The sequence below is a fragment of the Lepidochelys kempii genome, chromosome 2 (genome assembly GCF_965140285.1).
Source record: "Lepidochelys kempii isolate rLepKem1 chromosome 2, rLepKem1.hap1, whole genome shotgun sequence".
NCBI classification, from domain to species: domain Eukaryota; kingdom Metazoa; phylum Chordata; order Testudines; family Cheloniidae; genus Lepidochelys; species Lepidochelys kempii.
The window spans coordinates 63161761-63173588 of record NC_136381.1 but is presented as its reverse complement, the minus strand read 5'-3'; the positions used below and the strand labels follow the sequence as shown (position 1 = coordinate 63173588).

The following is an 11828-nucleotide window of genomic DNA, read 5'->3' as shown; positions in this document are numbered from 1 at the left end:
TGTCCAAACCAGTGCAGGAAAAGCCTTCTTCTGTTCTAATTATGGGCATTTTGAGGCAGGGACAATGACACTCAGGAAGAGCACAGTTTCTGTTTGTGAAGCATCCTATACATCCAGGAGGCTACATACATTACTACTACTACTAATTTGAAAAATTTGGCAAAATCCCATTGGTACAACGGTTTTGCTCTTTCTGGCAAGGAGAAAATTGATCTACTGCAACTCCCACCTTCCCTCTCATGGTGTGGATTGTTCAGGAACTAGCCCTGATAACTTACGATCAGTGTTCTTGTCAGTTGAAGATAGTTTCCATCTGTCTCACTTGTTCACACCTGACTTTCAATAGCTTGCTATGGAAGATGCGTGCAAAGCAGGCCACATGTTAATAAGTGAACATAGCAGGAAGTGTTTTTCTAGAGTAAGTACTCTAGAATTTACTCCAATAAGTTTAGCTAGTATCTTAGGTCCCATAAATTTAACACCTTTCTGAAGACCTTTAGTATCAGGGTCATTGTTAAGGGCTAACTTGAGTTTGTGAATGAAGGAGATGTGGCAATCTTAGCTCAGTCCATGGTGAATTAAACGTCTTAAAAATAGTCACGTATGCTTTGAATGAAAATAACAAAACACTTTCTGCTTATGGTCACTCATTAGCACTTGGCCAGTTAGCATACATCTGCTACAGTGCAAGCTTTTGAAAGTTAGACTTGAACAAGCAATTCAGACAGAAACCATCTCAGCTGATAGTAAAAAAAAGTCATAGAAAGTTTACCAGGCAGGTTCCTGGTCAAGCCATACCATGGAGGAAAAAAGTGGATTGATTAGCTCTTTGCCAGAGAGACCAAAGACACTGCAATATATTAATTTTAATAAAAATACTAACATAATAATACTGTACATTTTCTGATTGCCTGTTCTATACATGTCCTATGGAAAAATAAAATGACTCAGTTTCCATAATGCTCTTGAACATCAGTAAGAAACAATGGTAGAGAAATCTAGACTTCTGACTACCAGAACCCTGTTCTTCCTATCAGATTAGAGGTTCTTAAACTGTGATCAGCAGGGCCTCCTGGCTGACTGTACACTATCTTGAGAAGCAAGCAGTGGAGGTGTATTGGGCTGGTCCATGAGAAGATCTGACTAGCATTTCATAGTGGTAACAAGTACATACAATACTGGAGGATATGTGACTTCACATGCTGAAGACTGGGAGATAATTTTTTAAAAAAGGCAGGAGGTGGCTTGAATTTTCAAAGGGGCTTAAGGGAGTTAGGTGCTCAACTTCCAATGAAAAATCAACTCCCTGAAGTCCCTTTGAAAATCCCACTCAGAAAGAACTGTGCTACTTTTCTTATAAGTTACTTCAATTTCAAGTAATATTGTGAATACTGAAAGCCCAAAATATGATTCTTCTCTAAAAGTATCACATTTTAAATGCAAGTTCCAATGATCAGGAGTAACTATTAGCCCTCTGAAACATGAGCTGTAATATCCTTAGCATTTAACTCAACTGGATAACACAACAAACAGGATTCTAGATTTGCTGGGATCACAGATTGAGGTGTCCTGTGCTGTGCCAGCCCTATGCCTTCTTAGTGAGTAGGCTGAAGACTGAAACTTGGACAAGAAACTTGTTGTCTGAGGGACTGAGGAAAACAGGAAACTTATTAACACAACAAGAATGGAGCCAACAAGGAGAGCAAACAATGGTGTGACATGTGTACTGATATCCACAGTCCCCAGAAATTTGGATTGGCTTTTGTTGGGTTTTCCAGCAAGGAGCTGCGTTTTTAAGAAAGACATTTTTATAGGGTACGATTTTTTTCTTCATGAGGAGGAAGAAAACCCCCCACAAAAAAACAAAAAACTAAAAATTGAGAAGTGGAAACAAGAGGTAAAATTCCAGCTGACAGTCTATGAAACTTTATAGCATTTATTTAAATCATTATGGAAACTGACCAAATTCATGTGTCTGAATTTAAATCCATTTTTATCACAGAAGATATATGGCTCAGTTTGGGAAGTTACTATATGGGATCCTATATTGATTTTCCATTGTTCAGGATTTACACACGATCATTTACTGAAGCTTAGGCTCATTTATGTAGGAATTATAGGGTCACTTGACTACATTACAGAAACCTGACTTAATATTGCTGCTCATTTACTTAGGCTTTGAGGAGTGGAGAAAGAGGTCACCAACACATGGTTAAAGTTATGTAATATGATACCTAACCATAAGATGTTAATTTCATCAATGGCCTGAATTTAAGATAAAAGTCTGCAGAGGTGAATTGTTAATACTGAACTAATCCACTAAGCTACCTGTTTTCCTAGAAAACTTTCCTCACCCATTATATTCCCCAAATATATGACAATCCCAAGACTGCTCTTTCATAAAATCCAGTCTGCATCTCATTCAACAGATGTGCACAAAACAAATTCAAGAACACAACAGAAGTTATTTTCCCCCTTTTTGAGAGGGTCTCTGTTTTGAAATCAATGTACTCTGCAACGTACTGATAACTCATTTGCCATCAAAATGATAAAGTACATAAACTAAAGTGATACTGTGAAAGCTGAGCAGATTTGATATTGAGAAAATATACTCCATCTATGGAAACATGGTATCACATTCTGACAATTATTTAGTAAGAGAGACTTCAAAAAGTGCTCAACTACTAATTTTATACATAGAGTTTTCCTTTTTTGTATATGGACAGATAGTTGGTTTTTACTAAGACATGAGATATCGTGTTCATATCTATAGCAGTACTTCCATTTCTAATTTCTTCTTCTGGCCAGCCTTCCAACATCCTCAATTATGTTGAGTCGCACCTTACACTTCAAAACTAGTCCCATTTACTTCAATAGGACTACTTGTAGAGTACAATACTATTCAATGTGAATAAGGACATCAGAATCTGGCTCTTTTCCTGCAACTTAATAAACACGTTTTTATTCTTAAATTCTGCGAGAAGCAAAACTTCTGAAAGCAGCGCTTCTAAAACTGGTTGTGTGTTTTATCCAAGCGATCATCTTCTAAAAATATGTAAACAAATCTAATTTCCCTTCTGAAGCTGAACTATGATTTGGAATATATCTGCAACTGTCTTAACAAGTGTTTAAAGGAGAAGGATCGATAAACAACCACTTGCCTTAGAAAATGAGGGGTAGGTGAGGAGAAATAATTTAGTTATAAACTGCCACCTCTGTAAGATGCAGTTGGCATTGACTGGTCTCGCTTTGTAAAATCTCACTTCCTATACAGCACACCGGACTAGCAACAACAATCCTTCCCTCAGTAAAATCTATGCAAGAGTATGACTATTCAATTTGCATGCAGGTGGTGAACTTCTGAAGTCATATTAAGGCTGAGCCAGGGTGGATTAATTTCCAGTCTTTGATATTCATTAACTCTAGCTTCAGAAAAAAATATAAGGAGATGTCACAATTACCCTCAGAGCTTCACCGCAGAGCAACAGCTTTACAATCTCAAGTTCACAACATCATAATAATTGACCAAAAAGGGGTGAATCCCTATGAAGAGAGGTGAAAAAGCATATGGCTCAAGTAAGACACTGCTATTACAGGGCTTTGGAGAGTCAATGATGCTTTGGGGGCACTTAGCTAAATGGTCCACATTATTTGCTGTCTAAAGCACCTTCTATTATTCAGCCCTTCTTGGGTATCAAATGATCCACTGCCAAACAAAACCCACATTTAACCTAAAGTTTATGGTAGTCAATGTGCAATTGTCAATTTCTTTGAAAGCAGTAGCAGTCAGTCTCATCACCATATTTCTCTCTTCAGGCCATGAATCCTTTGACCTACAGGGCGCTAGAAAATACATCTGAAAGTAGGAAGATTTGTTCCACAAGAAGGAACAGCAGTAAAAAACTATCACAAAAAGCACGGCTGCTGCAATGTGCCCGAAGTATGATGAGTAGCACCAGCTGAATGTTTTACCTCAGGATCTTCATAGATCTCAGGGTCCATGTGCAAAATTTGAGGATAAAGAGCTATCCAGTCTCCTTTCCTCAAACCGACTTCCTGATTTCCTCCAAGCTTGAGAATATAATCCTCTTGGCTGATCCGAATGTTCATGGAAGATGAGCACATTCGTAAACTCTCGTTTAAAGCGCTCTCTGCATTTAAACAAAGAGGGGGGAAAAGCATTAAAATATGGAAGATGATTGGAAGTTATACATGGCTACAGCTGCTGGATCGGTACAAGTTCAGTAGGGCAGGCTAAAAAAAACCCCGACCAAGCTTAACGCTACGAGGAGGTAATAAACTATCCCGGAGGGGTTGGGGGAAAAGCTGCAATTCTGAACCTTTAGATGTAATTCTCACTGATGGTTCTGAGGAATCTTGTTGGCTTTAGGCAGTAGTGAATTTTGGGTGGAAAGCCATTATTCAGGCATCATGCTGAAAACAACACAATCGAAAGAGATGAATGAGTTATGCATTTCCATATACTTTGGAGCAAATACCAGTCAAAGCACTGAAAAGACTATTTAGCCTGCCTTTCAAAAGCTGTTGGTTGTAATAGAAGAACTGTGAAAAAAATCATTTAACTTGTTAATAATGTAGTAATTTTGAGGTATTTTGAGGGTTTTTTTAATATCCAACAAGATATGCTGCCAAATTATGATTTCAATTATTTTCAGAGTGAATGTAAACAATTTGCCTGGCAATTTTAAAAGAGAAAATACTTTTATTGAATCATGAGAAAAAACATTCTTCTCAGTATTACGGCAAACAAGATTTCTAACATCATCATATCCTCGAAGGCTCCAGAAGCTGAATGTCCTTGCTTTCCCAGTGGCCTTCACCTTTGGCTCCTAGCACGACAGATTTTATGGCTAATTTCCGGCAATTTATCCTGGCAGTTTGAGGAGGAATTCCTTTGGGAATAATATGCATAATTTGCATAAATCATTCTGATAGCATGCATATCAGCATGTAGCTCCTGTCTAGGGCTGCATCTCTCACTTTGTAATCAAAACTGACTATTTATACACCAGCATGTATGGGTGCTGTAATATGCGACTTGATTCCTTCTAATCATCAGTGTGAAAAATAGCCTAAAATAGCGTTTCAGTTTCATATGATAATACATTTATGACTGTATTAATGTTCTGTATTATAAAATAAACCTCCTCTAAGTGTTTAGCATGGCACCATAATCCCAGCACCCAAAGGTTAGTTTATTACAGACAGTAGCTACACAGCATAGATACATCTGAAAAAGATAATAACAAACGTTCTTTCACTAAAAATTAAATCTGGTGTAGCGTGCATAGCAAATAAAGTGGCCTTGGATGCTTTCTCGCAGGAGGTTTTTCCTTAAGCGTGCATTTGTCTAAAGAAATGAGGCTGCGGTCAGCTTTGTGTGGCCAGCGCTGTGATTCAATGTGACGCACAGTGAGTCTGTGCATATTCTTTTGGACTGCCTTCGTTACTATAATCAGGCAGAGTCAAATCGGCTTGTTGGTGACGAAGCCAGAAAAGAACTCTGGTTCCAGAATATGGCCTCTACTGCGGATAGCCACAAGGCACCTGACACGATAGATTTCAACTGGCAGTGCTCTGGCAACAAAACTTTACATGGTACAAAGAAAAGGTCCAGCCTCCACTCTTGTGCTGTCTCCATCCTTGGAAAAATGAAACTGATAACACCATTTTAGTCTACAATTTGAAAATGGTAGCTGACATATGCAGCAACACTGTTCACCCAAGAAATCAAATACGGAGGAGGAGAAGAAAAGCAAAATAATTATGGACCTGCTGCTGTGAAATAGCAGGTTTACATTTAACATCATGAGCTACACGGTCACATCCTATTGGCTGACATTCTCCCAGGAAGCATGGCAGTCTGTGCCCATTGCACAGTATCACAAATGACAATTGGGCAAGCATATCTTATGCAGAAGTTAATCACAATAATGGAGCACAAAGTGTGGCTTAGCGGTCAGATCGTAAATGACAAATCTGTTTTACCTTCCAGTACCAGTTATGTGTGGAAGGCGAGCTTGGCTCTAGCTCTGAGCGATCATGCCGATAATCATTAGATGACAAAAGTAATGAGTCACATTATGATCATCAAAGGAGAATGGAGCTTAGATGGGTTTGCAGTCTAACATGAAAAAATAGACACTCAGTCTTCCACAATCCCGTATGAATGCCGGAGCTATACATTGAGAAGAATGACAACTGCACAATAAAACTGCAGCCTTTACTTGCAGTTGTCATAGTTCAGCAGACACCAGCCAGTGCTACTGACAGACCAGCTGGGTAGCTTGGGAGGCCTTCCATTTTGCACCATGAGGTACAGTAAATTATCCAGCACGGTAGAGCAACATCTGTTTCTGTGCTGGTGCTGAACAAACAAGGCAATTTAAAGCATACCAAGGGATAACCAAGCAGCAAATGAACATGACCCTCATTTTTTCCCCTTCTTATACACATGAGATGCTAAACTTCATTGTACAAGTGCTACATAAAGGGGAAGCCAGGCTGTTAGTTGATAAGGTGTTGTCAGAGTGATTTTACATATTTTCTATAAAGAGAGAGACATCTCATAGTATTGTTATTCTTAGAACCCTCCCACTTCTGTCTTCATTTCTCTTATACCAAAGCTAGCACTCAGCTCTCAATTCATTCTAGATTTTTTTTTAAAAAAACTGTTTCAATATACTTATAAATATTCAGTCTTTAAACCTAATTTGCTATACTTAGTTCACATGCCTTCAAGCATTTGTCTTCCAATTTCCACTGAATAAATGCGTACTAATGAGAAATAGAGCAAGCTGCTGAGGCAAAGCTGGGTGACTTGAGCCTGGCCTGCCACCAGCTTGTGATAGGCAGGCAAATTGAGTTAAAATGAAAAGTCTTGTCAGCTGAAATACAACATGGTAGCCAAACAGCAAGCTGTCAATCATCCAGCCAAAACAAGGGACTGCAGGTAATAAAAGGTCATTGCGAATCATTAGTGCATTTGGCTTTCATATGCAAGTTAATTTTAATTAAACATGATCTCTATCTGTAAATGTTTTATAAAACTTATTGTGCATAATGGATTGTTAATTTTATACTAACAGTTAGCAAGTAATAGGGCACTATAATTATTAGAGTGTATTATAGAAAAATAGCTATTGAGTATGCAAATATTTTTGGTGATAATTTACATCATGCAATACAGTGTGCCAACATAAATGATAATGTCTGAAACAAGTATATCTGTGGCTTACTAAGAACTGAGCAGTACTGACCAGCACATGCTAGGGAATATATTTATTTTTTCAAATCTCTTTTTTTCATGCTTAACACTTGCATTGCAGCCATGGCTCTGTATTAAGCTACTTTAAATTTTTCTACCTTTTCATATACATACAATTATTTTTCAAGCAGTTGTCTTTTCGAAACAAATATCTGGAATTCAGCAATGTCCTGGGGCAAGAATACTTCACAATGTGAATTAATGTAAAAATTATAAAATAAACTAAATAAGGAAAACATAGCTGGAACAAAATGTGTACTAAATACCATTACTGTGTATTGTTTACTATATTAGAGCTCCATTGTGAGTCATAATGACATAATTACTCTGCACATACAAATAAGCACATTCTGGTTCCTGGAGAAGTCAGGACAAAAAGGAAATTGTGCTGTTCCAGAAATACCTGGGGGGGGGGGAAGGCTTTTGATTTGGAGACAGGTCTTAGTTTTTATAGACATCTAATGATGGATTCAGCAGTCAGTCAAGCCATACTGTTCCCTAGACAAGAAAATTTGACCACAACAAAGATGTTTCTTTTGACAGACCTTGACAATTCTTCTCCAGACTATGAGGAATCAAAGATCCTTATAGCTACAGTAAGACAAAACGGGTGCAGGAATCAGAACATTTAGAACAGGAAAAGAATAACAAGTGCAAGATGACAAGGTGATACACATACAAGAATCCCACCTGGTCTCTCTTACTCATGTTGGAACAGAGGGATGAATTCCCAATTCTGTATGCACTGGGTTAAAGGGTGAGATGAAAAGGGAAAAGCTTGTTCTCAGATGCTATGGTTAGAATGCTCTAAATGTACAGATGGGGCTTGATCCTGCTTTATTTATGTACTCAAAACTGTCAGTGTAGCAGCTGGGAATTTTGGGTGTGCAAGCAATACTGGATCAGCCCCCCATTCCTCCCATATGTATTATTAGCCTAGAGTCACTTTTCATTAAAGCATTTATTTAATGCACCTAGCTGTATGTGGATTTTTCTCTTTTTTATTGTTGTTTTGTGGGACTGTATCTGTTCTTTTATGACTAAAGTGAAAGAAGAACTGAAAGCTGGCTTCTGTTCATAGGACATTCAGCTTCATCTGATCAGAAAATTTATCAAACTTGTTACAAAAATGACCGAGTTGGAATCTGATGCCCTCACTTCCACCCAAACATATAAATTGACTGGTACTAAGGTACCATAAGGTTTCAAGGAACATCAGTTTGGATGATATATTTAATGTTTTTGAACTGTTCTTCAGACATTTTGCATCAAATGGTTTTAGTGAGGTACTTAAATTGGTTTGATACGTAATGGCACTGGGTGCAAATGATGAAACAGTTATTTTATGAAACTGTTTAATTTCTAAAAAGCTAACCATACAATTAGGACATACATTTTAAGTTCAGGATAAGCCTGTCTGGCCCAACATGCTTTTCCTTTTCCTTCATCCAGTCTTCCTGTTTTTTCACCATATCACCCAGTTTCCTCTTCCAAACACACAATAAGTTGTCTTTTGACCTCATTTAAAATTTCTCCTTCTTTCCCTGGTAACTTTTTCCATGCACCTATTAACCTTGGTATGAAGTAGCTCTACTCATGTTCCCAAACAACATACATTACATGCTTGGAAAAGTCATGTGCTCCATGGACATTCAAATGTTCTTTATCAATTTATAAAAGTAAATCTTCACCACGAGACTTCAGCAACTCTATAATGAAGCCAACTTTCTAAGCTGATATACAGTATGATGAGAGTATCAGTCTGTACCAAAAAGGTGGGGGAAAAAACAAACTCAATTTTACATTTGTTCTATGATAATCAACTCAGTTTTAAGTAGTGAATGTAAGGTTTGTGACACTTGCCAGATAAGACAGTCCTGGAGAATAGAGGCTTCTATTATTTGCAAAACAAGTACAGTGTGGGCAAAGAATGAAAACTCTTCCCATCTTGTTCTGCCTATTGTGTCTCAACACTAACCTGAAGGGATCTCTTCAAGGGGTGGAAAAGCAATTCAGGCCCTGATCCAGTAGGGCAGTTAAGCACATGCTCAATTTCAAGCACAGAAGTGGTTCCATTAACTTCAATGAAACTTCAGTCTCTATGTTCTCCTTCAGTGGTTGTCCATGCTATAACCAATTGGTGGCAATGGAGCATTGTGTCAAAGGATATGGTAGACATTTTCAGTGGCCTAAGAGTTAGGTGCCTGACTGCCATTTGTCCCTCTGAAAGTCAAACCCATTAGCTTTTGTGATGTAGGTGTTTGTGCATTAGGAAATGAACAGAGACCATCAACTCATTACAAAGGCCAGTCCAGTCACTGGGTGGAAACAACCTTCTATGTCTACTAACATGGTTCACATTTGAATCAGTGACCTAGAAGACACTAATTTCTTACCTATCCCTTAAGACTCTCCATATTGTTTCAAGGTTTTATTCATTTTTATTACTAAAAATATTGGTTCTCATTTGCAAAGATGTGTCTGCTTGTGTTTGGTTAGGAGTCACACACATCTGAGGCAGCCACAAAACAAAACAAGCTTTTTTTAATATCTAAAGATAAATCTGGTTTTGGAAATAGTAAACTACATTTTGAGCACAAATTGATTTTCCTAACTACTTTTATTCAGTTCAGGAAAGGGCCTTTCTTGGCAAAACACTACAGAAGTATCCAAAATGCATTAGCACTTCGGCAGATGCTCAGAATCAAACAACTTAATAGGCAAATAAACTTTTTTCAAATAATTGCAAAGCTTCGATTTAGCCTTTTGCATACTTTGCATAGTTAATTACCTAGGCTTTAATGTTTACATGCAATGAGAGTATCTACAGCTATAAACTACATAATTTATAATTGATGTAAATGGGTGTTATTATGTCAATTAAGCAGCTGTGTCCTCCACCTTCTCAGTAAACAGAAATGAGTGATAAAGTGAGTTTGCAGAAAGATACCCTCTTTTCTTCACAACAGATAAAAATAAATTACCTAGGTAGACCAGGCTGTCCAGTTGTTCTCTGGTGAGGTGGATGCAATATCCAGGCCCTTTCTTTTGACCCGTTGACTGCAGCAAATGGTCAATTTCGTCACGCACCACTGCAAGAGCTTCTGGGTGCCACAGAAGATAATACATGGCCCAGAATGTAGCTGGAATCGTGTTTCCCACAGAGGCCCACAGGAAGGCAAGATGATGTGCTGGGAGAAAATAAGTGAAAAGGAAGATTAATAGCGTTTATTACACTGATTAGATTTGCAGTGTGCTAATTAAAAGATGTTAGGACACAGACCCAGCCAAGGATCAGTGAATGCTAATGAGGACCAATAGGCTTCTGAAGTCTAATTTTCTGCTTAATGAGAATAGTTTAAAATGTAATGGGGGTGGGGGGAGAAGAGAAGGGAAGTAAATGCAGCTCAGTTATAATCTCTCTCATTATCACCATTAAGTATCTTGTTTTACCACCTCAGCCAAAAAAAAAAAAAAATCAATTATCATAGATGGTTGTTTCAGAGTAAAATATTTTATCATTAGCCAATTAGAAAGAACATAAAAAATTTCAAGGTCGCCATTTTGCCTTTTTATTTGAAAGGTCTATAGTAAATTATTTTATTTTAGACAAGCAATCATTCATAAGTTTCCTACCTGCTTTGTCATAATCTTGGAGCAGCTCATATTTCTCGAATATATCTTTTCTGGCTTGGATCACTTCTGACCCTCCCATCCATTTTGCCATGTTCCGAAGTAAAAAATGATGTATAAGCTCCTGCCGAACCTTCTTGGTAACTCCTAGCAACTCAATTGGTATGTTTGCAACTAAATAGGGAAAGTTGGCATCAAACTTGGTAAATTTGTCTCTGATTTCACTAATAACATTGTGGCCATCTGCAGCAGGATCTCTTCCATATAGTGTTATAAAACTGGCTTCAAACATTAGAAAGCTGCAGAACTTGTACATTTTTTCTGTTTTCCAATCTGTTGCTTGTGAACATTTCCATTCAAATATATGCTGGAGATTTTTCATCATGTGGTCAGAAATTATGTCCAAAGGCTTGCCTTGCAGGTATTGGTATATTCGATGCAGATTTTCGTTTAGTTTTGGGAAATTTGACAAAGAGGGATAGCCAAAAGTTCTTGACGCCATTTTATCAGCAAATTCATAAAATTCAAGTTGCTTGCTATTTCTGATCACATAAACATACTGGAATGGGTCCATGATAAAGGTAATATATCTACCTGAACAGAAGAAAAAGAACCACATATACAGATAAGTACTTTTGTGATCCTACTACTAATATTCAATGTTAATTTAAGCCATTCCCCCCAGTGTTTCAAGTGATAAGCACATAGAAAGCCTCAAAGGTTACTTGTAAAAAAGAGAGAGAGAGAGAGAGAGATTACAATTGTTTTTTTAAAAAGTCAGAGACTTTATTTTTGTAGTAGACTAAAATGAGGGAGGTCAAGCGTAGAACGAACTATTGTTTGAACAGTAGAGGGCGACATAATCATGGTACTTTGCAGTCATCTGAATCATTTACTAATTTGGCAT

General features: G+C 37.6%; 1 protein-coding gene across 1 annotated transcript in view; it reads right to left on the bottom strand.

Annotated features, from left to right (window-relative positions):
• The window catches only part of CYP7B1 (cytochrome P450 family 7 subfamily B member 1), a 193620-nt gene that overhangs the window by 6678 nt on the left and 175114 nt on the right, over positions 1–11828 (bottom strand). The window contains exons 3-5 of the mRNA XM_073331022.2: positions 10925–11515; positions 10273–10479; positions 3973–4151 (exon numbers count right to left, since the gene is read on the bottom strand). Coding sequence (XP_073187123.1) covers positions 3973–4151; positions 10273–10479; positions 10925–11515 — 977 coding nt within the window. The remainder of the gene's footprint in view (positions 1–3972; positions 4152–10272; positions 10480–10924; positions 11516–11828) is intronic.